General features: G+C 35.7%; 1 protein-coding gene across 2 annotated transcripts in view; it reads right to left on the bottom strand.

Moving 5' to 3' along the window:
• The window catches only part of CSMD3 (CUB and Sushi multiple domains 3), a 1,267,615-nt gene that overhangs the window by 7,962 nt on the left and 1,233,523 nt on the right, over nucleotides 1-26,130 (bottom strand). For both annotated transcript variants that reach the window (XM_062189471.1, XM_062189472.1), the window contains 7 exons: nucleotides 25,665-25,838; nucleotides 18,645-18,818; nucleotides 17,652-17,725; nucleotides 6,785-6,896; nucleotides 5,491-5,670; nucleotides 2,467-2,532; nucleotides 771-929 (listed from right to left, as the gene is read on the bottom strand). In XM_062189471.1, the coding sequence (XP_062045455.1) occupies nucleotides 771-929; nucleotides 2,467-2,532; nucleotides 5,491-5,670; nucleotides 6,785-6,896; nucleotides 17,652-17,725; nucleotides 18,645-18,818; nucleotides 25,665-25,838 (939 nt within the window). The remainder of the gene's footprint in view (nucleotides 1-770; nucleotides 930-2,466; nucleotides 2,533-5,490; nucleotides 5,671-6,784; nucleotides 6,897-17,651; nucleotides 17,726-18,644; nucleotides 18,819-25,664; nucleotides 25,839-26,130) is intronic.

Below are 26,130 nucleotides of genomic sequence, written 5' to 3'. Positions count from 1 at the left end.
GTACCAGATGTTTGTCTAGCCTCTGGGGATATATTAATGAATTGGAAGGTAAAAAGCTTCCTTCTTAGAGCTTAGGTTGTTGGAGTAAGTACAAATAATATGATATAAGTTCCAATTGAGAAAAGAAATAATCTAAAATGGCTAACCCTGTCTTACCCTTTGGATACAGATTGAGTGTGTCTGACTAAGTGCTTATTATACGGAGGTTATTTTAGATAAGGACATGGAAAGTACTACCTGAGGAGATGGATTGGAGAAAAAATCTGAATATGAGAAAGAACAGAAATCAAAGATAAAGAGGTACATAATTATTAGATAGTGGAAATAGAAACAAGGAGGTTGAGTATTCTCTGGGTCTTCTATTGCCAATCAAATGAATATTTCTCTGTTTTCTAAATTTTCAGTGTCCACCTAAACAATGATTTTGTGGCTACCAAATATTTTGGAAATCACTGACCTGGTTTCTAATTTTATAAGAATAGAAAAAGATTTGGTTGAATTCAAATTAAGTTAAAAGTTCTTTCCTATTATATAACATCAAACTCTAACTATATAACAATTTTCTTGAAGGAACTTTCAAACCCAGAGTTTCAAATTTATGTATTAATATCCATTCATCTATCCAAAAACCAAAAAGTCTTATTTCTAAATGAATAACCAATATCATTTAAAACAAATGTTAAATGCTAACAAACTGTACAATACTAAGTAGTATAATGATGAAATTATGATATAAATGAAGAAAATGTTATGGTTTTTGAATGTCTTACCTGAAAGTAGCAGTTCCATGTTGCTATTACTTAATGTTGCATTAACTCTTCCAGTGGAAGCATTGAAACTAGTAACTGTCAAAGTCATGGGTTGTTTCCTTCCTTTGAAATTATAAGAGCCTTTCCATATATAATTTTGGGCAAACACATCATCAGGAACTGTGAATAAATTAAACAAACCACACATTAATTTTACAGTGTTCTATAAGTAAAAGTACTAAATATTATATTAAAATATTACTGGTATAATGGTATTTTGCTAAATACTCAGTAATGCTGAAGAGGTATAATGAAATGAATTCTCCAAGTTAGAGTATGTCATAACTTAGAAACAATTAAAAGTGTAATAACATAGGTTTGTTGATATTTCATCAATAATAGGGAAATAGATGATACCACCTAAAGATATGAAGCTTATATTTAAAACTCATGTAAATATAAACTTCACTTATATTTGGTGCCCTATAACATTATTTTTCAATTATCAGAAAAATAAAATGATTTCACTGCACCAAGTCAATCCATGCATTTGTCAAAGAAGCCTGCTTCTCTCTTAATAGCGGGAATAGATTCATGGGAAGAAGAGCAAATAGTTCACTGCCCACCTCCCCCTTTGCAAAAGGGCCCCGGGAGACTTTTAGGAGAGGTTATGTCTTTGCCCCCTTTACTTATGAGTTCAGTTATTCCAATAATAGAAGCTGCTGAAGAAAAACAAGACTATATCATTTCGACAGCTTTACAGGTATTTTTAAAGGTATTTTTAGAAATAAAAGAATTGTCACCGGAATTTTCTAACTCTCATGGGAGAGAGGTGAAATGTGATAAAATATAGCAGAAAGGTTAGACAGTGGTCACTGGAGTTAAATTGCTTGTATTTAAGCCCCTCCTTTATAAAAATTATAAACTGTCATTTTGCATAAACACTTAACTCTAATCCTGAATTTCTGCATGACTAACATGTTGTTAACATAGTTGGATGTACAAATTAAATAAGAGAATGAATGTGAAGCATTTAGATAATTGTTACCTGCCTCCACTATCGATACTTGATAGATAAAACAGGATAATTGTGGCTCCAGTAGCTTACTAAATAACTGCTAATAAAATATATCTTATGCTAACATGTTCTTTTATTATCATAGTGGCATTCAGGAAGTTTTTACTGAGTGTTGAATAAATCAATATAAGTCTCAGAGATTTATGGGCACTGTACTTTTATATTACATACATTGAAAATTCTGAATCCAACTAAAATTGTATCCTAACACTGTCCTTGGCCCAATAAAACTGGGTTAAATCTGTCTCCAAGTTAAGGATTAGATGCTAAGCCCTTAGTTTTACTTTAAGCTTTTCATTTATATCACATAAACAAAATATAATGTGAAAAAGTAGTTCTTATATATGAAGCCCTTACTGAGGACACAGCACTTTACACTTCATTTTCATGAAGCTCACTGTTCAATAATCTTATTCATTTTTAGAGACAAGGAAATTGAGATAATTCTAAACAATATTTCAGAATATCAACATTGTGGTATTGCAATCCTTTAAATTAAGTAATTATAATATACATTTTCAAATTCAAGAGTCAGATGCATAATTTTGTCATAATAAACATATTTTCCTAAGTAAATGGTCATTATATCATGAAAACAATGGAACAATTACTTCCAAAAAGACAGATAAAATTACTAACCACTTAACTTTGGACTGGGTGTTCCTAGTGCAGGTCTAGGATCTTTCACCAATATTTTGGAACCAGCTATGAAAAGAAATGGAATTAACAGATTTAAATAATTAGAAACACACACACAGAGAGAATGTGATACATCGCCAACTTTATTCCCTGATACATCATGTAATTTTCTCTGTAATGTCTTGCTGTCCAGGACATCTCAATCCCCTACTCAACACTCTTGTTCAGCAAATAACACCAACAATTATCCCCATTTTCATGCAATAGTTTGGGGCAGATTAGCTCTGCCTTATCATCTCCGGATACTGTTTCTTTTTAGAGGTATAGGAACACATGGAAAACAGCTGTTTCCAACATGGAAGCTGAAGGCAGAGAGTATGTGCCTGTTGACAAAAGGCAAACAGTGTTGGGGTAGGGTACATTTTAAAGACAAAAAATTTGTTAAAACAGCTCATAGTGTACCTGAAGTTTGAGAACATCAAAGGTGAAAATCTTTAACATTTTAAGCTAAACCCAAAGCATTCCAAACCCAGCAAATCATTTGGGTGCGGTGAGGGACAGCAAAATTACAGTAGCTATGACATGCAATGCTTTGCAGGCCATGTGTTCTAAAAACACTCTAATGCCTTTAAAAGGCTTTAAGAGGAAGTATTCTGGATGCATACTACTTTGGCTGCAAAGGGAAGACAAGTTTAGAAAGGAGCAAGTATTGATATAGCCAGAGAAGGCGAAAGGCTACTGTCCTAATCCCAGTAGAGAAAATACTGAGTTACATTACTATAGTAGGGAAGGTAAAAAGCAAATACATTGATAAGAAAACTATGCAAATCATGGTGGATTTAGATAGGAAGATATCTAATGTGATAACTATACTCTTCATTTGAATTACTACATAATTTATCACTGGAATAGGTAATACCAAAAGTAGATGAACACAGGGAAAAGAAATTTATAACTTTAGTTTTGCTTGTGTGGAGTACTGAAACATCTTTGAGAAATCCAACCAGGATGATAAGTAAGCAACAACATCCACAAGCCTGAAGCTTAAAAAAAAAAAAAAGATAAGATAAATGAGCCAGAAATATTAATCTATAAGTAATCGTTATAAAGGATAGTATTGAAGCCATTGACTTGAATGATATCTCCTTGGATAGGATACTGAACAAAATGAGGAAATGAAAAAGTTCTGAGCCTTTAGAAAATCATGAGTGGAAAATAATACATTTATAAAGGAAATGGAAAATGGATACAAGAACTGGGAAGGAGCAAAGCACTCATTCATTCCAAATACATTTACTGAACACTTTTTAAATTTAAGGCACTGGTATAAGACATTGATCTAGAAGACAGTATTGCAGGTAAAACATTTTGAACAAGTTCTGTTGTTACTGAGATTATATTCTAGATTAGCAAGGGCAGATAAGACAGGAAAGTTGAAACAAATAATGACAAGCAAAGAAAGAAAACAATAAAAAGTTATCATACAGTAAGGATTTCAATCATGAACACAGATTTAGAAAGGAAAAATAATCAAGGTAGTGTTTGGTTGGGCTGAGAGAAGATAGGAAAAATATTTCAAGAAAGAATAAATCTTTGTCATTCGTGAATGTAGGAAAGGATCAAAAATTAGAAGACTGGAGGCTGGTGTCACAAGGGCACAAGTTAACTGCCAACTGTAATGCAGGTGTCTCATATCAGAGCACAGGTTTGAGGCCCTGCTGCTCAATTTCCAATCCAACTCCCAACTAATGTGCCAGGGAAAGTAGTGGAAGATGGCACAAGTCCTTGGGCCCCTGGCACCCCTGGGGAAGAGCTGTATGGCATCTGGGCTCCTGGTTTCAGCCTGCTCAGCCCCAGAATTGTGGCCATTTGGGGAGTGAACCAGAAGATGGAATATGTCTTTCTCTCTGTCTCTCCTTTTCCTTCTGTCATTCTGCATTCTAAATTCATAAAATAAATCTTTAATAAATTAGAAGACCTAAAGAAATTTTGTTGAATGTAAGGAAAAGGATTTTATTGATGACCTTATCAAGAACTTTAATTTTTTTTTTCTTTCTCCTTCTTCTAGCAATATAACCCTTTCCTATGGTATACTCATTACATCTTGTCCACCTGGGAACTGTCCTGAGCAACCAGCACTTCACTCAGAACAAGTCAGAGTAACAATAATAACTCTATCTGAGTAACAGATCTGGGGATAAGCTCAGTTCATATTTGAAACAATCATACTCTTAAATACTACTTTTCTGACCAAAATGTGGGAAACAGTCTTTCTATTAGGGTCACTCTGGCAGAAGAGATTGAAACCAGGAATCCGGTAGCACTTTTTAACACTCTAATGGGTCAAATGTTGTACCCCCAATTTTTATGTTCACCTGGAATGTCAGAATATGATCTTATTTGGAAATAAATTTTTGCAAATATAGTTAGTCAGATGTCTTGAGAAGAATTACTCCTCAAATGCAGTGGCTTTTATCTTTCAAGAAGAGGAGAGCATGTAAAGAAAGCTACACATGAAAGAAGGCATTATGAAAATGGAGGCAGAAGTTTTAGTGAGATTATGAACCACAGAACACCAATATTGTCAGGGCTTCCAGAAGATGGGAAGAGGCAAGGAATGATTTTTGCCTGGAGCTTACAGAGGGTGTAAGTTCCTAACAATACCTTCACCTGGTCTTCAGGACTGTAAAAGGAAAGAAAAAAAAATGTTGTGTTTAACCAACTAGCTTTGGTACTTTGTGGTCATGGCCCTAGAAAATGAGTTGACCTATCTGGGAGAAGTGAACTTGAAGAAATAATAATGCAAGAATAATATCAGTATGGAATGGAAGCTACCAGAAAAAACTAAGTGTTATTTTCATGCTTCTGGATTCAGAGGTTTCACATTACTCAAACTCTTCATTGGAGTTGGCCAACAAAGTTTCTTGTTCAAAGCTAACCTGAGTTTTGTTTCCATCTCTTGCCTCTGAGGAGCACTTAACAGTAAAATCTCCTGTACAAAAAGATTCTAAAGAGAAAACTTACCTTCACAAATAGGGACTTTTCCAGTCCAGGTGTTATCAGATCTGCACACTCTATGTTCTGTTCCACCTGCTAAGAAGAAGCCTGGCTGGCAAGTATAGATTAGTGTATACCCATGGGAAGGAAGGTCCATTCCTACTACATTTGCATGAGCAGGAGTTTCTGGTTGTTTACAGCTGTGGGCTATATTAAGAAAGAGAATGATGTTAATATTCCATAGTCAAGTCAAGAAAATTTTGAGATAGAAATCACAATATATATTTCAGACATAGTTTAATGCAATTTTTCTCCAGAAGACACAGAATTTAAAAGATGGGGGAGAGGGGCTACTGCTGTGGCTGCTGCTGTGGCATAGTGGGTAAAGCCACCGCCTGCAGAGCGGGCATCCCATATGAGTGCCAGTTCGAGTCCCGGCTGCTCCACTTCCAATCCAGCTTTCTGCTACAGCCTGGGAAAGCAGAAGAAGATGGCCCCAATCCTTGGGCCCTTTCACCCATGTGGGAAACCCTAAAGAAGATCCTGGCTCTTGACTTCGGATCGGTGCAGCGCCAGCTGTTGCAGCCAATCCAGTGGATGGAAGACCTGTCTCTTTCTGCCTCTGCCTCTCCTTCTCTGTGTAACTCTGACTCAAATAAATAAATAAATCTTTTTGAAAAAAAAAAAAAAGATGGGGAAGAGACAAAGAGAGGGAACTGGAGGGAAAGAAGAGACAAACAGTTGACCAGCTGAAATTTATTTCTAATTGAATATTAGAAAATTCCATTTAGTAACCTTGAGCTTTATTCTTTATCAATTTCTAAAAAAAGTGCTCTCGACTTAGGATCAGGGACAGTTAAGGCTTCAGGAGATCCTGAAAGCATTTTTGTGTCTAAGAGTATTTTTATTCATAGATGTTTCTAGTTTTCCCCAGATTCTCAGACTTCTTTTACAAGTGATTTTTAAAATTAAGAGTTATTAGAGTACTTCAAATTGACAGGTGCAGATCTCTGAACCTAAAAGCTAATCACCACCAAAATTACCAAGTATTCAAACTAAACCCAATTATAAAAGCTTTATAAAAAGAACAAAATTGTGCCTCATGCCTTATGACTTCTTCTGAGAGTGCTTCCCGTTGGGAATGACTTACTATATAGTAATACAATTACATGCATGATACATTTCATAATAATCTAAAAATCAATTTACATCTGGTATATTGATACAACTATATTTTCACAACTGGAAAAGTGGAAGATAGAAAAGATAGAAGGCACATTCATTCCCATGATAAGAATAATCTGTCACCCAGAATACTTACGCAGGCATTCAGGCTGAATCCCACTCCATGTGAGGTCAGGGAGGCAAGTACGAGTAGTAGAACCTTGTAGAAGGTGTCCTTTTTTGCAGTGGAACTGCACAACGCTTCCCACCTATGGCAATTGAAAGAAAAAAATAAATGAACAAGTATAACATCAAATATAGCAACTAATAGAAAAAAAAAAACCTTACTGAAGGTTGTTGTGGTAACAGAATGTTACATAGGAAGTCATGCATTTTGCATTAAACTTTTAAGGTTGTTGAATTTAGATAAACACATAGGGCAACTGTTCTCAAAGCATGGTATCCTCACTAAATCATCAATATCACCAAGGAACTTGCAAGAAATGCAAATTCTGGGGACTTACCCTAAACCTACTGAGTCAGAAACTCTTGGGGTGGGGACCAGCAGTTTTAATAAGGCCTTCAGGTGATTTCAACAAACACTAAAGTTAGACAGTGAGTGACATATAAGTAGAGAAGATAAGAACATGATGAAAAATTCTATGTGACTTAAAATATGCATCATGTTTTATGAAAAAAGAGTACATTTGATAGATTGGCATGTATAATTCAAAAAGTGAACAGGGAAGCTGAGGGGTAGATAAAGTGGGATGCAATGGGGCATAGGAAATAAATTAGCAGACCTTAGAGTAATGTATATGTGGTTTTAATTCTGGACCTGGATTTATTTTATTAAGTCATATTGCCTCTTTGAGACTTTGGTTCTCATGTATAAATCATATTGCTTTTGTCTTGAGATTTGTTTTAAGGATTAAATTAAATACCCTGGAAGAGCACATAGATTTTAAATAAATTCTAGTTATAATAATTTACAGCTAGTTATAATAGTTACAAATTGGGCACCTAAGTAAGAATCAGTTCTGAGGAGCCTCAAATAGCAGGCAATAGTATTTGAAAGAATGAAGATCAGTTATTCTATTTATGAAGCTGACCACTATCATTTGAGATTAAAGTGGAAAGAGCTGGATTAATTTGAGACATTAAGTCTGAGAAGGAAGTCATATAGTCAAAATATATTACTAGGAAAAATCAACAAAATTTACTAAATATTAATGGTGGAAGACAAGACAAGAAATAGATAGGTCTGCTTAAAGGCTTCCCTAGCAAATGGTATCTGAGAAGGCACAGCTCTATTTTCATACTTGTTTGTCAGACCCTGTTTTCTGCCTTCCTGTTAGTCTACTACCACCAGCCAAAGACACATGAGACTGACTAATGTGATGTAATCTGATACAATGGTTCCACTTGGATCTTTGACTAGCTAAATATCATCATTTATCTTATAATCATTACTATCCAGAACTATATGATTGATACCAGAACTATTCAATTTCAATAATCAATATATTAGGACAACCTTTATCCTTCTAGTTATCTCATGATGTGTCACTTTTCACTTTAGTCTCTGAAGACTACCTCTTGATGCCCCAATCAATGTTACTATATTGACTGACTCCAAGAGCCACCACACAGATAGTATTTGTTATGAGTCCCCTGAACTGTGCTTCAGAATAAACAATTTACATATTCTCTCAAGTTGTGCAATATGACATAACAGATTTTGTCTTATTTGATTGATTATATACAGTTTTCAATTCTGTTCTTTAGTAAAACTGGTTCTATAATATCCAACTTAGATAAATTAAGTTTTTGTTAATCAAGACATATTTTACCAATTTATATTCTTCTCATGCAATTCACCACCAAATACTGACAATGGCACCTCCAAGTCTTACATATCCGGTTTTAGTCCTCAACATCTTTCCTTAGAGGCTTTGGTTCTCAAACTTTGGCATCACAATTACCAGGAACATCTTATCAAAACACAGACAGCTGAGCCCCCTCACCAGATTTTCTAACTTTGTAGATCTGGAGCAGATCTCAAAACCCATATTTCCAACAAATTTCCATATTTTTAAAGGTTCTTCAGCTGTTAGGATAAAATTACACTGACCTCCATAACCTGACCACTGACTATCTCTGTAGCATCATTATTAACCATTTAACTTGTATATACATTGTGCTCAAGTAATCTTGAACTTTGGATCCCCAGAATGCATGGCTATTTTTATGTAGTTATTCCCACATGGGATGCTTCTCCTAACTTTCTTTTCCTCGTTCTTACACTAAAAGATTTGGCGAAAACATCTTTGCTAGAAAACTTTCCCAGGAGCAACAAATTAGGAAAAATATCTTTTTTGTGTATTTCCTTAACAACTTGCAGTTATCCTATGAAATCATCCATTCTAACTGACCCATGCAGTTCCAAAATGTCAGTTTGTTTTCACCAGACTGTGTGTTTTCACCCTTGTGCACTCAGAGCTTAGCAAATGTTGGATAAAGGAAGAAATTCTAATTATTTAACATAAAATTATTTGACTATTAAATGTAAGACTATTTTACTAAACAAAGTGAAGTTATATCACGTGCTACTTTAGATAAAATAAATGTAAATCATTCTATTATTCCTTAAAGGGCAAATTGTGGTTATTTCATCAAATTTTTATACTAATCAGATAAGAGAAAATGCTGGATTAAATAAAATTTTGTCTTTTTACTATAAGATCCCCCCCAATTGTAAATGTTCTGAAGTCACAATAACCATTGTTTTAACTATTAACCAGACACTGTAGAATTTAAATTTATTTAAGGGGGCTATGCAATGAGTTAGGCTGTCACTTAGCATACTAGCATCCCATATTGAAGTGCCAGTTCGAGTCCCAGCTGCTTTGCTTCTGATCCATCTTCCTGTTAATGTGACTGAGAAAGCACCAAAAGATGGCCCAAATGCTTGGGCCACTACACACATATGGGAGGCCAGGATGGAATTCTAGGCTCCTGGCTTCGGCTTGTCCCCGCCCCAGCTACTGTGGATATTTGGGAAGTAAGCTAGTGTATGGAAGATCTTTCCCTCTCTCTCTGTAATTCTTTAAAGAAATAAATAAATCTTTAAAAAATCTTTTTAAAGATGTTCTATATATCATTAACATTAAGATTTTCGTTAGAATCACAAATATCTATATCAAATATCTAATGTAAGGAGAATAATGCAAATTTAGTAATTTCAGAATTCAGAATTGGTTTAGCCAAAGTCATCACCAAATATTTGCTCTAAATATCAGTGCATTAGCAAAGAATTTGTCAATAATGTTTACTTAATAGTATATTTTACGTAAGTCTCTATCCTATCTATCCATAAGTCTCTATTTCTATCGATTGATCTGACTCAAAATAACAATTAACATACATAACACAATTTAATTCTAAAAAGTAAAGATATAAAAATTACATTACCCAATTTTAAAAATTCTAAGGACAGGGCCAGCATTGTGGTGCAGCTGATTAAAGCCCCAGCCTATGGTGCCAGCATCCCATGTGGGTGCCAGTTTGAGTCCCAGCTGTTCCACTTCTGATTCAGCTCCCTACTAATGGCTTGGGAAAGAGTGGAGGATGACCCTATTGCTTGGGCCCCAGCACCAATGTGGGAGACCCAGAAGAAGCTCCTGGCTCCTGGCTTCAGACTGGCCCAGATCCGGCTTGTTGGAGCCATTTGGGATGAGCCATTCAATAGACGTGTCTCTTTCTCTGTCTCTACCTCTCTCTGTAACTCTGTCTCTCAAATAAATAAATCTTTTAAAAAAAATTCTAAGGAAAGATAATTCATTTAAAAAGCCATTTTTGCTAATATTTACTAATAAAAGTGCTCAGTACAAATAATTATATGCATTGTGAAAATTAATATTAAGAAGTTTTTTGTATCAGTAATTTAAAATAATTAACATCAAGTATCAACAACAATCAATATTTAAGTGAAAATCACTTTAAATTGATTCAAATTAGGATGCTGGGGCCAGTGTTGTGGTGTAGTATGTACACCTGCCTTCTGGGACATCAGCATCCCCAGCAGCTGCATTTCTGACCCAGCTCCCTGTGAATGGACTGGGAAAAGCAGCAGAAGATGGTACAAGTGCTTGAGTCCCTACTACCCACTTGGGAAACCTAAATGAAGTTTATGGCTCCTGATATCAGCCCAGCTTGTCACTGCCAACCTGAGAGTGAATTAATGGATGAAAAATCTATCTCTTTCTCTTTCTCTGTAACTGTGACTTTTGCATAAATAAATAATTCCTAAAATAAATTAACACGTTATGTAAAATGCAGTACAGGATTTCAAGACGTGAAGGCTGGTGCCGTGGCCTAGTGGGTAAAGCCGCCACCTGTGATGCCGGCATCCCATGTGGGTATTGGTTTGAGTTCCTGGCTGCTCCCACTACTGATCCAGTTCCCTGCTGGGAGTGCAACAGAGGATGACCCAGGTCTTTGGGCCCCTGCACGCACATGAGAGACCAGGAAGAAACTCCTGGTTCCTGAGTTTGGACCAGCTCAGCTCTGACTGTTGTGGCCATTTAGGAGGTAGACCAGTAGATGGATGATATTGCTGTCTCTCTTTCACATGCTCTCTCTGCAGCTCCTTCAAATAAATGACTAAATTAAAAAAAAAACTTTAATTAATTAGCTTAATTAATTGTAATTAACTAAATTAATTAATTAGTGAATATTAGTTATCCTCCTTAACTCTTTATCTATTTTCAATGTTTTATCTTAGTTCTTACATCTTGAGTTTTTTCAACGAATCAGAGAATTAATAGATATTCTTTATATATTTAGGATAGATACTTAATATTTCTCTTTAGTTTTCATGAAATTTTAAAACAAATGACTTAGCTTGCTGGAATTTTCATCATTCCAATAATTTATTTTTTTAGGATTTTATTTATTTATTTGAGAGGTACAGTTACAGACAGAGAGAAGGAGAAATGGAGAGAAAGGTCTTCCATCTGCTGGTTCACTCCCCAAATGGCAACAGCCAAAGCTGAGCCAATCCAAGGATCCAGGAGCTTCTTCTGGGTCTCCCACATGGGTGCAGGGGCCCAAGCACTTGTGCCATCTCCCACTGCTTTCCCAGGCCATGAGCAAAAAGCTGGATCAGAAGAGGAGCAGCCAGGACACAAACTGATACCCACAGGGGATGCTGGAGCTGCAGGGGGAGGTTAGCCTGCAACGCCAGAGCGTCAGCCCCTTGTATCTGTTTTTTTGTTTGTTTGTTTTTGTTTTTGTTTTTTTTTCCCAAAGAAACATTTTAGTTAAGGAATACAAACATCATGTATTTCATAAGTACAACTTTAGGAATATAGTGATTTTTCCCACCAAACCCATCCTCCCACCCAATCTCCCATCCCTCCTCCTTCTCCCTCTTCCATTCCTGGTCCCAGTCTCCACAAAGATCTGTTTTCAATTAACTTTATACACAGAAGACAAACTCTATAATAAGTAAGGAGTTCAGCAATTTGCACAAAAAAGAAAAAAAAATTATTCCTCAACAGTGATGACAAGGGCTGTTCAAAGTCATTGCTTCTTGAAGTTAATTTCTTTTCTTTTTTTTTTTTTTTAGAAACTTGATTAACTTTAAAGAAGCACTCAAGAAGGATACATCTTTTGTGAGTGCTCAGATATAACTATAATTATGGGACATAAGAATATCCTCCACTTAATACATTAAAAGAAAGTAAGACCTTGAGAATGAATTTTGTCATTAATTAAGGAAAAACCTTATGCTACATAAGAAAACTCTCCACTTAACACACTAAAACAAAACAAATCTTTGAGAACAAGTTTTACTGCTAATGCTCATACTACAACTCTTTGAGGTCAGAGGTCCTGCATGGGAAGCTAGTGCAAAGTGATTCCTGTTCCTAACAATCAATGTACTATATATTCTTTCAGTGATCAACTAAGGCTATTTACATGAGCTGTCTAGTCTACAGAAGCCTTTTAAATCCACAAACTCCATCAGTATTTAGACAAGGCCATAAGCAAAGCGGAAGTTCTCTCCTCTCTTCAGAGTGAAGTACCTCCTTCTTTGATGACCACTTCTTTCCACTGGGATTTCACCCACTGAGGTCCTTAATGTAGGATACTTTTTTGCCACAGTGCATTGGCTTTGCATGCTTGAAATGCTCTCATGGGCTTTTTGGGTCAGACCAGAATACCATAAGGGCTGATTCTGAGGTCAGAGTGCTATTTAAAGCAATTGTCATTCTGAGTCTTCTGTGTGGTCTGCTTCCCATATTGGAGCATTCACTCCTTTTTAATTTTGTCTATTATTATTTCCAGACCCCTAATCTTATTTATATGATCACTTTACCACTTAATCCTATCCATATGATCACTTTAACATTTGTATTTTTAATACCCAGCTTAAGAGGTTTGGGAATCACATTGTAAGTTTTTAAACAGTACCCTTAGAAGTAAGTCTATAGGAATGTATGCAGAACTGTACAGCTTTACACTTCATAATTACAACTTCAGGAACATGGTGATTCTTCCCACCATGCCCGCCTTCCCACGAATATTTTTTTTTTTTGCTAAGATCTATTTTCAACTGAGTTTATACACATTTGATTAACTCTATGTTAAATAAAGAATTCAACAAATAGCATGAAAAAAAAAAAAAAAAACTTGCTCCTCAACAGTCAAAGGGCAGTTCAAGTCATTGATTCCCAGTGTCAATTTCACTTCTACAGATTGCCTTTTTAGTGCTCTGTTATCACAGGTCAGGGAGAACAGATGGTACTTGTCCCTTTGGGACTGGTTTATTTCACAAAGTATCATATTTTCCAGATCTGGTTTTTAACATCAGGTAATTATTTAACTGGAATATCTAGCATAGTTCTTAAAAAACTTAGAATATATATGTATTTATTATACGTAAGTATGGCTTCAAATATTTATATAATTTTCCTCTGTAATTTTTTAAAGATTTATTATTTGAATGTCAGTATTACACAGAGAGAAGGAGAGGCAGAGAGAGAGAGAGAGTTAGAGAGAGAGAGAGAGAGGGAGAGAGAAGTCTTCCAGCCACTGTTTCACTCCCCAGTTGGCTGCAATGGCCAGAGCAGTACTGATCTGAAGCCAGGAGCCAGGAGCTTCTTCTGGGTCTCCCACACAGATTCAGGGGACCAAGGACTTGGAAGTTCTTTTACTGCTTTCCCAGGCCATAGCAGAGAACTGGATCGGAAGTGGAGCAGCCAAGATTCAAACTGGCGCCCATATGGGATGCCAGCATTGCAGGCGGTGGCTTTACCCACTATGCCACAGAGCCGGCTCCTGTAATATATTTTTAAACAACTATTTTATGTATTATTTTACGGGCCTTTTCTAAACACTTATCCAAGAAAAATTAATGTATCTTCAAAGAAAAAACAGGCAAATTCATAAAATTGGGGCCAGCCCTGTGGTGCAGCTTGGTTAAGCTGTGGCATTCGATATCTTCACTAGTTTGAGTCCCAGCTACTTCACTTCCGTACCAACTTCCTCTTGCTAATGTGCCTAGAAAGACAGTGGAAGATGGCCCAAGTGTTTATATCCAATGGGAGACCCAGAAGAAGCTCCTGGATCCTGGCTTAAAACCTGGCCCTACCTCTCTTGTTGAGGTCATTTGGGAAGTGAACTTCAGATGGAAAATCTCTCTGTCTTTCCTTCCCCTCCCCACCCCCTCTCTGTAATTTTGCCTTTCAAATAAATAAATAAATCTTAATAAAGTGATTAATAAAATTGAAGTAGACAGGCAAAGATCATAAAAATCAAGGGATAAATCAGATGCCTAAGACAACATGCAAGAGATTTTCACTAAGTACGAACTTTGTTGTTGAGCTTCCTTGTTTAAGAAAAGTTGAATTTTATGAGTTTGTATTCAGAAGTAATAATGAGCTCTAATTCCTAAATGTATGTTTGGAGACTTTTGCTGTTATAATTCATGTCATCATATTCATCATTAAGGTAATAATACATTAATTAAGTTATCCTTCTTTCAATGTACTTAGGGATACATTTCAGTTATAAACTGGAAATCATGCGCAATCACCATGGTTATTCTGGTAAGGGTTAAATGTTTTATGGCTATTTAAACATTGTATCTGGGTGTTAAAAGTCTATAGAGTGAAATTTTTAAAAAAATTCATTTGTATGATAACTCTTTGTAACAAGCACTAGATCTAACACTCTATATCCCATTTTCCAGAGCTCAATATGAAGAGTGATACAGCAGTTAATGATATATGGGTGCTTGGAACATATTCCAAAACTAACCTACATTTTATATCAATCATTTTGACAGCTATTCCCTTCACTATCAATCAATTTTTATCAAAAATCATTATTTGAATTTATAATATTTTGCATAAGAAGAGAAATTATGTATAGAACTTTCTTTTCAGTAACAGTTTCCATCATCCCTAGCAACAGATGATATATTTTTGTATGTTAATAATTTGGATATCTATATCTCAAACATCTACTATATGAAGCTGAACAGGAAAATAGAGTAAATAAGGAACTACATTAAAGAGGAAATTTAGAAAATGACTTCAGTACTTGAGACAACTCATAACTTAACTCTTGCCCCTTCCAGAGCAAGTTTCCTATGGCTATAATTTTACTTCATAACTCACTTCAGCAACATGATCAATGACCAGAATAAATATGAAAGTTGGGACACTCTGTTTCTCTCTTTGGAAATTTGGAATTGAGATTGCAACATCACTTTCTGTTTATGGCGGAGATATAAATAGAAATGATGCAGCCTTTGCTTATATGGTCAATCTGCAGAAAGGAAAAGTGAAATAGGTACATAGAATATTGTGGAAAAGACTGAGTGATGCTATCCAATGCCTAGATTTTAGGTTTGCTGCATCTCACCTGGTTTCTTTTTTATTGGAATCTCAGACATACCCACACTCAGTCTCAATGCCTTTAGTTTTATATTAGCTCAAAATAGTTTCTGTTACAGCAAGTTTTTCTCCACTCCTAAACATGCCTTTTGAGGGCCAGCACGGTGGTACAGTGGGTTAAGTCACTGTCTGTAACACTGTCGTCCCATAGGAGAGTTGGTTCAAGTCCCAGGTAGTCCACCTCTAATCCAGCTCCCTGCTAATGTTTGCAGAAAATCAGAGGAAGATGGCTCAAGAACTCGGTACCCTGACACCCATGTTGGAGACCTGATGGAGATTCAGGTACCTGGCTTTGGCCTAGTCCAGCTCTGGCCACCGAGGTCATTTGGGGAGTGATGCAGTAGATGCAAGTCCTCTCCATCCCTGTAGCCCTGCCTTTCAAATAAATAAATAAATAATATTTTCCAAAAATAGATGTTTGTATTTAAGTGTATGCATTTGGAATCCACTGATAAATTGATATTAGTTATAATTACTTTTTCTCAGTGTTGGCTTGAGACATGCATATCTGCCATGTGCTTGTATGACAGTTGATGTCCCTAATTAAACACCCTTTGTATATTTTAACTTTGAATAAAGATCAACATAATGGGATGTAATAGGAGGCTTTATCATATTGGAAACCTAGTCTACATAATTATCATTAAGAATATAATAATTCAATAAATGTTTATTAACCTAAATAATATGATAATAGGGTTATATCAATTGTATAATAACATGTTTCATTAATTAAAAATACTTAAAAAGCAGTTAATGATTCTAAAAATTCTGTTAAATGATTATCCTAAATTCAATAATTTCCTTTTCATTATCTCAAAGAATATTTACTAGAAAAAACACATATTCTTTTTTTCATCCTGAGCTAATTGTTCAGACACTAATATCAAGAGTTTGTATTCTCTCTGGGTAGTGTCACCAATTTGTTCTGTGATCAAAACATGCCACATATTTCAATTTCTATATCTTATAAGGACAAAGCTGCATAAATAGTTGCTTATATTCAGATTTTATATCAATTAATAAAACATTTTATGGCTATATGAAGGCAAAGATTTCTAAAAACGTTGACAGCTGATATGGACTGAGACATAGTTTGACACCTTTATATTATCTGGAGAGGAATCAAGCAAACCAGAAGAATTGGAACACTATCAAATCAAGGTTCATACTGTGGCTGAACTGTGGATAAATGGAAACTATTTTTAGCAATAAAAATATGGCACCTTAGATGAGCCCTTTCTTTAGAAATGGATGTTCTTCAGGTTCACACTGACTTTCACTCAGAATAGCATGATTTTTAAAACCTTGCAACACAGGCAATGGGGTAATGTGTACATTGGCTATTGCCTTTCAGAATCAGTATACACTTTGGCTCCCCTAAAACCTCTGTAAAAGAAAACTCTACATAAAATCTCTAAAAAAAAAATCTCTAAAAAAAATCTACATAAACACTCTACATAAAATCTAAATAGGAAAAAAGAGAATAAGAAAGCATCTACATATGACTGGGTATGCTAAAGATTCTAATATAACAATCCAGCTATGTGTTGCATAATAGGTTATGGTTAAATTATTTTACAGAAATTTCCCACAACAATGTTAAAATGCTTAAAAATATTTTAAAATTATATATTATAATTTCCTTATTGACTAAATACATTATTTATATATTTGCTGTCTCAGAGTCTATTTTATAGCTTTTTTCATCCTTAATTTTCCTCATTACCTTCTACACATTTCTATATGGAATATTCCTTTATTCCCTCACTTACTCTTATTTCTCCTATACAATCTGTACTACATCTATCTCTACATTTTCTGTCATTTGTATTCTTATGTTCAGCTAGGAATTTTTCTTGAAACATATTTTTCTTTTCCTTATTTATTTTATATCTAATCTTTTGTTGCCTATTATTGTTTTCTCCTGTGTTTATGAATGCAGATAAAATTGTGACTTTTTTTCTCATTATGTTATAAAGGTTACAAGCACAGGAACCAAAGACTTCTGACTTAGTTTCACACTAAATGGAAATATCTCATTAAAGTACCCACGTGAAATCCAAACGTATTGTTCTGTGATCCATGCCGAGGCACACCAGGATTTTCACAGGAGGTGCGGGTAGGTTCTAAAGAGGAGATTAAAAACATAATATCCCTTTAATTTTATAATAGCTCAATGGCTGTCAAAAATTTTTAAATCATCTGATATTTTATGAAAGTGCCCTTGGTAATAAGAAGAATATAAATCCAATAGCATCTCTCCATGGGCAGAAGCCTATTATTCTTGAAGCAAGAATTCAGTAGATTATATCTGATATGAGTTACACAAGTATTGAAGTTTGAAACCTTTTACATAACATCTAATTAACCCTAGGTACACAAAGTTAAAGAAAAATAAAATATATGAAATAAATTCATAAGCAAAAACATTTGGCCAAGGATCTTGCTAAATTGTGATTTAATACAAGATAATATTCCCCTCAAAAACTCGGACTTTTCATGAGAAACAAGATTTAGTGATTTAGATTTCACTAACACATGCAGGAAATCCAGATATAAGAACGGTAGGACTGATAGTCTGCTTATTTGTTGGTTATAGAGTTGGTTTATTTGTATGACAGTCTATTTGATCATTTATTAAAAGAGGCATTTGATGCTAGGAATGTCCTTATAAACATTTTTAAATCAATGCATGTTTTCACATACCCTTGATGCCAGTTTCTATGTACATGAATATCTTATGTTAATTATAAAGAGAGAAATAAATGGCAGTTTTAATAATGCCACCAATGCAAAGGTCTTTTTCTTTTCATTTTACTAATATACAACAAAATATTTTCAAGTGTTTCTTCTGGAAGTTAAAATGCTAAAAATAATGTCATATATTCTACCAATACTCATTTTCCAAACCTTCTAATTGCTTGTTTTTGTTTGATTTATTATTTAGCCAAGTAAGGTTGATGGTATAAAGAAAAACCATTAAATGTCACTACTTTCTATTAATTCTAAACTTACTGAGCATCATCAACCTTTCATTAACATTACCAATGCAGTGAGGTGATGAGCCACTCCAAGTGCCATCTGCTTGACATATTCTGGTGCTTGATCCCACTAATATAAAGGGAGAATTGCAGTTGAATGAAACCTCTGACTGGTATATAAAGCTTTTGCCTTCTCGTTTTCCTTGGGCAGGTATACCTGGGTCACCACAAAACTTAGCTAAAAGTGAGAAGAAAGACACAGCAAAGATTTAGGATTTAGCATTGTAAATAATTTAGAAAAACTGTGACAATGAATTCATATATTGCACCAAAGTGACATATTACCCATGATAATCTATATCATTAAATTTTATTGTTTTAGTTTGTAACTACAACATCCATTAAATAAAAAATCTGTAAATTATTGAAAAATTAGTGTGATACAGGTATTTTCCACTTTGCAGGCTACCTTCACAAATATATTTTAAAATATTTTGTTGCTTTATATTGTTGAGAATCACACATATAATATGTATTTATACATATTATATGTATATAATTACACATATAATATGTATTTATAATCTAGAAAGCTGAAATATACTCCTGACAACGCATATGATTCACAGTGACTCTTTCAAGAAAAATCAACCCACAGTGTTGCAAGTTGGACTCCTTAGATTACATTACCCTTTACATAAATCACAACATTAGATTGCTTCCCTGTACTCTGAATACTCAGAGCATACATCCCAGTATCTCATTGCATTTCTCCTCACAATGTTGCTGAACGTATTATCAAGAGAAAAGACAGCCATCCGAGTCTAATTCTATACAAAGTTAGGGCATCTACATGTTTACAGCGACCACTGAAGAGATCAGCTTGACAGGATTTCTAAATAAATTGTTTAAAAAATCCCATTCAATATACATTTATTAACTACTAAACACTATATTCTACATGGGTTTAGGCACTTGGACACATCAGTAAACAAGTGGAGTAGTATTCCTGCCTCTGTGGGATTTATATGTTTGTGAGGAAAGCAAATAAGTAATTAACATAATAAATGAGCAAGAAAGATAGTATTTGGTGATGCAGTATACCCTGTGGACCAAATAGTTCATGGGAAGGAGATTAAGACCAATGGACTGAATGTGTGTGTGTGTGTGTGTGTAGCAAAAGTGTCTCCCATGGGGAAAATATTTGGAGGAAACAAAATGTTTAGCCAGATTGATATACCAAAGGAGAGCATCCAGGATAGAGGAAATAGAAGGAGTAATAAGGAGGCAAGTGTGACTGAGGCATGGAATGAGATCAAATGGTTTCAAATCTAGCAGACAACCTAAGCAAGTACATGCATATTAAAAGCTCTCAAGATTTTTATTATGGTAATATCAATATATATTCATCATTTTAAACATTTAAAATGCACTCGATTTTAAAACATGCTGATTCAGAACCTAAAAGCTTATTTCCCTCTAAAGCAAATAAACAGCAATGGCTGAAGATTCTTAAGTGTTAAGAGTCTTTAGATGGCTACCCATTGCTTCTGATGCCGAGCTTTCTTTTCCTCCTGGTTTGTGTTAAAGCAGACCAGAGGATGCAAGTCAAGGGAGTGCCTGTTTCCCATCTCTAATCTTCGGTGGCCTGAACTACAAGTCTATAGTCACAGGCATGTTCTGTAGTAGTTTTTCTAAGGTAGACAATGCCCATGAGGAAAATTATATTCTCACTTTAAAACTTTCTTTCCCTTTGGTCTGAAAGGGAGGTTTTTTCTACTTACTGTATACTTCGCTGATGGCGAAGTGAATCTAGCTATGAGATTATTATTTAAGTTCTTATTTTGGCTATGCTATTGCAGAAAAATGTTAGCCATCTCTTTTATAAGGTCTAAAGATTAAACTGTGCGTCCTACAGGTTCCTTCATAATAGAATTAGTTTCCTACCTTGAAGAGAATAGAGAAATGAAAGAACAAGTTGGGCTTAGAATAGAGAAATGAGGGAGCAAGTCCTAGATCGCTTGCTGACAATAGCAATTTCACATGAATACTTAGCAAACCGTTTCAACCATTAGATAACAACTTAAGAAAACATTTACCAGAAGGTCCAATGCCTTCTATAAATTTTAAGAATCATGTATTTGAAAACACCTCTTAAATATCTAACATGGTGTAGTTTGTTTAGCCAGTAAACTTAAGCACAACCATCTAAAATGTTTTTAGTTTCTTTCTACCAGGCCTATTAATGGCTGATCTGTACAGTGATCTGCCCTCAAGGAGACCCAACAGCCCAGTCCACTGCAGTGGCTTTCAATGTGGTAAGCCTGGGCTTCAGCAGAAGTCAGCTTGTGAAGAGCCCTGGCAGCTCTGCCAAGAGTTGGATCACTGGAAATGGACCTGCCCTGGAGTCGAAGGATGCCCAGGTCAGAGCCACAGATCTTATTGGCTCTAAGCTGAAAAGCCCTTCACTCAGCCCAACTTCCAAAGTGACCACTGCAGCTGAGCGGATGGTCAAGTAGGGTCAGCAACATTGCAGGCAGAACTGTCAATTTCTTGTTAGAGATGCCACCTGCCTTTACCTGGCCAGCTCTCCTCCCAGGCCAGCCAAGTAATGAAAGTCAACAGAGTGCCTTCCCCTAGGAGGTTCACACCTCCCTTAGGATATACCCCATGTGAAGAGATAGATAGGTCTGGGCCTCTGAATTTACAAGGCCTAAAACCCACCAGATTATTATCAAGCCCCTTCTATCAGGTTCTATTTGCCTCTCAATCAGAAAACTTAATTGTAGCTTAGACAGCACCTTTCTTAGCTCCTCTAATAATGACTCTGTCCTTTGTTCTAGGCCCTGTCTAGTGCACTTGGGCCTCATTCCTTTGTAATCATAACCTCTACTCTACCACCAATGGCTCTACTCCCAACATGTGTGTACTGATGGTCCTCTTCCCCACTTAATGATGTATAATTGTTCAAACCTGGTAAATGCCACTCTTAGGATCATTGGTTACTATCCTCACTCTGTCTTTTATGACCTTGTCTAAATATGATCAGAGTCGGCAAACTTGGAAGGCTTCCATAGCCTTGGCAACTCATGACGACAGCCTAGGATGGTTACTGGCGCCATAAACTAGAGTGTCAATTTGTTGGGTCAACAACAGGAGCCACTGTGCACTTGCTCCTCATGTGGGATCTCAGTCCTTAATGTGCTGTACATTGTGATTTAACGCTATAACTAGTACTCAAACAGTATGTTTCACTTTGTGTTTCTATGTGGGTGCAAACTGTTGAAATCTTTATACTAAATTGATCTTCTGTATATAAAGAGAATTGAAAATGAATCTTGATGCAAATGGAAGGGGAGAGGGAGCGGGAGAGGGGAGGGTTGCGGGTGGGAGGGAAGTTATGGGGGGGGAAGCCATTGTAATCCATAAGCTGTACACTGGAAATTTATATACATTAAATAAAAGTTAAAAAAAATTTAAAAAAAAAAAAGAGTCTTTAGATGGCTAAAGGTTGGGCTACTATAAAATGAATCACCCGTGGGGCTGGTGCTGTGCCATAGTGGGGAAAGCCGCTGCCGGCTGTGCCAGCATCCCATATGGGCGCTGGTTCAAGTCCCATTGCTCCTCTTCCTATCCAAATCTCTGCTATGGCCTGAGAAAGATGTGGGCCCCTTTAGCAATGTAGGAGACCCAGAAGAAGCTCCTGGCTCCTGACTCCTGGCTCCTGGCTTCTGATCTGCGCAGCTCCAGCCATTGTGGTCAATTGGAGTGAACCAGGGGATGGAAGGAAGACTCTCTCTCTCTCTGCCTCTCCTTCTTTCTCTGTGTAACTCTGCCTTTCAAATAAATAAATAAAAAAAAAAAAGATTTATTTATTTATTTGAAAGGCAGAGTTACAGTGAGGCAGATCTATATATATACACATACACACACACACACACACAGAGAGAGAGAGAGAGAGGCCTTCCATCCACTGGCCCACCCCCCAGATGATCGGAAGCCAGGAGCCAGGAGCTTCTTCCAAATCTCCCATGCGGGTGCAGGGGCCCAAGGACTTGGGCCATCTTCTACTACTATCCCAGGCCACAGCAGAGAACTGGATCAGAAGCAGAGCAGCCTGGACAAGAACTGGCACCCATGTGGGATACCGGCACTGCAGCGGGCTGCTTTACTTGCTATGCCACAGAGCCGGTCCTGAAATAAATAAATCTTAAAAAAAAAAGAATAAATCAAGAATGCCCACACCAACCAAAATGCATGCTTACCCTAATTAATAGACTACCTTAGTCTTGGGCTCAGTGTGCAAAGTCCTTGCCAGAAATTCAAGACTCTAAGATAATCTTGAATTCCCAGACCTCTTTATAGTAATATTTTCACTTTTTAATACAGTTAAAATATTAAAACAAAATGGGTGGGGGAATAAACATAGGTTTATTATCTTTTAATTTTCACCAACTATTAGATATTGCAAACTTGGTTCTAACTTAGTATACAGAATTTCTCGCTATATAACAAACCCTAGAGGCCAGGAACTTGGCTTACTGATATTTGTATATTTACCACATTTTGAATTCAAAAAATTCCTCAGTGAACATCTTCAATGGATATTTCAGCTTGGGAAATTGTTTCTTTCACTGCTATTTCATAGACTACAGCTGAAGTGCTTCTCTTCTGTATTTGTGCTAAGCCATTTACCTCAGAATCTTCCCTTTACTCAACATAGAAAAGAAAGGACAGACATGCACCCAAATAAACTCCTTAGCCACTCTTGCTCCCGGCTCCTCTCATCCCTCTGAGTGTTGTTCATCTGTTTTCTATCTGTGGATTTGCATGTAGTAAATTTAACGACCTACTGATGTCAGAGTTAGAGACTTCTTTTTAAATGACTTCTGCTTACAAACGATAAACTTTAATATGAAAGCACATATCTTAAACAAAATTAAAGAGAAAAGAATTTCTCCCTAAGAATGTTTCTAAAATTAATAACTGTGGCTATTTGATAAATAAGAGCATTTTTCTCTTGCCCACCTTTTCTGAACTTGAATATATATACGTTGCTTTAATATAACTGTGTTTAAGTGACACACACACACACCCATATGTAATATATGTCTATAAGTATGTATGAATTAAATTGTTCGATTTTAATATTAAAACAGTTCTGATATTAATATAGCTGTATATTTCTTCGGTACCTATGCAAAAATTCATTTAGGGCATATACCTAGGTATTAGATTTCTAAGCAATAGACTATGCATATATTTAAATTTACTAAATAATAGCAACTAGATTTTGCAAATAATTGTGTCAATTCATAACTTATGGAAGTTTATATTGTTCCAATCCTTACTAGACATTGATGTTATCTAACATTGTTTTTCACCTAATATTTAGGAAATAGTTATGTCTTTTGTCCGTTGTTACTGTTTTGTTTTGGGGTACTTATGAACACCTTTTTCATTCTGCATATCATGGTTATTTTTCACACATTAACTATATACGTTGTCCACATCTTTGACAGATTTTTGGATAATGAGAAATTTAAAATTTTAACATTGCCAGTAATTTTTACTTTTTCAATTATGGGTTTGTATTTTTTGTATCTTGCTGAAGAAATTCTTTATTTCCCTGAAGCCACTTAGATGCACATTTACTATCTATAACTTTATTTTTAAGGCTTTGATAAATGTAAATCCAGCATTTATTTGCATTTAGTATGAGACAGAGATTGTGTATAAGTGTGATGTGTTAACAAACTGCCTTGTAGCATTAATTGAAATGTCTATTCTTCCCTCTGATGACTTGTTCTATCATATGTCAAGTATTTCTAGATAATTCTGTGCTCTCTACTCTACAACACTGATTTATTTTCTATTCCTTCTATACCTGCACCAATTTCATGCTGCATTAACAACTACAGTGAGAGAAGTAAATATCTGCTAATGTCTGCTTATACCAGGGATAGAGGAGCAAACCAAAAAACTAACTTTCAAGGAGTATATGTTTAAGCAGAGTCCAAATAAGCAAGACAAGTAAAATGTATAGCGTGCTTTAAAGAGAAAACATAATGGATGAAAGCAAACTATCCAGGAGAATAAATAAGGCCTGAAAGGGCAGTCTTACTTGTCAAAATAGGACATTTTAACCAAGGTGATCAGGGAAGACAAACTGAGAAGAACGGCTTTATGTGAAATGCTGAAGGAATGAAAGAACATTTCCAGTCAAAATGGACAGTGCATATAACTGATATGATGTGAAAGGACAGCTGAGCACTCAAACAGTAAGGAGGTCTGTATGCCTACAGAGCAGTGGAGGGGAGAGAAGCAGCAGAACATGATAACATCAGAGAACTAGAAACGCATTCCATAGCCTGAATGAGCTGAGGAGATCATGGAGGGTTCTGAGCAGCTCAGGCAGCTCGGCCTCACTTCAAGACCAGGGAACAGGTAGAATGCTCCTTATCCCATGCAGGGAAGAAAAGGGGGACCAGCACAGGATATCGCTGGACACTTCTCAACATAACTACTGTCCACAAAATGCACTACAATAATCTGTGTATAACAGAAATGTGAGTCACTTGCTGTATCCTACATACAATAGGCTCTGTGGCAAAAATAATAATCACTCATCTGTATGCTTACAACTGTAATTTCAGATACACAATCACAAAAATTATGACAAATGGCACTGTAAAAACTTGAATGAATATGTAGAAGTGACACGGATTTATCCTAGTAAGAGATTTTTGGGATAATTACAGAATATTTTGCTCAGACCAACTGGATATAAATAAATTTCCATAAGCAAATTAGTCTAAGAGAATCTCTATTTTGAGAAATAATCATGAAAAAAAAGAAAAATGTAAACAAGGCAGTTTAGCCTAAAATGTGAATTCAGAGCAGAACTACCATGGTTGGAATGTATATGAAAAGTAGTTATAATGTAATACCGAGTTTTTCCTGACTCTTAACTAGGCATGGAAGAGAGTTTAGCAATCTGATTTTATATCTAGCAAAGTCTGAAAATTTTAAATAGGATTTGTTAATTAAAGTATCATTTTCAAAGTATGGAAATTATACTTACGTAAGCATTGTGGTACTTCACCACTCCAGGTACCATTCCCTACACAGGTCAAAACAGCAGGAAAGGACAGTTCATAGCCTGGAGAACAGATGTAGCTAATACTAAAGCCCCAGTCAAAATTTGTTCCTTCCAGCCTTCCATTAGAGATCTGTGGAGGAGTTGGGCAGGTAACAGCTGCAATTACATTAAAAGAGATTAGACACAGCTGTTTGAATGTCCTGAGTGTAAAAAAAATAATAAATATCATTAGAAGAAGCATATGTGCTAATTTAACCTTTGGAGGACAACACAGTTTGACATGTTTTATTTTCCTGGTAGAATTCCTGAAACATCCCTGGAATTAATTCCTCTACCATGTGAATTTTTCTTAACAAACATCCTTTCACTATACAGCAAGCTTCCTGGCATCTACAGGGAGGCATATAGAAGGTAACCTTCTCTGGTATACTATAAGCAATTAATTATT

This window comes from Lepus europaeus, chromosome 4 (genome assembly GCF_033115175.1).
Source record: "Lepus europaeus isolate LE1 chromosome 4, mLepTim1.pri, whole genome shotgun sequence".
Lineage (NCBI taxonomy): Eukaryota > Metazoa > Chordata > Mammalia > Lagomorpha > Leporidae > Lepus > Lepus europaeus.
The sequence above is the reverse complement of the archived record's forward strand: the minus strand, read 5'-3'. Positions and strand labels throughout refer to the sequence as shown.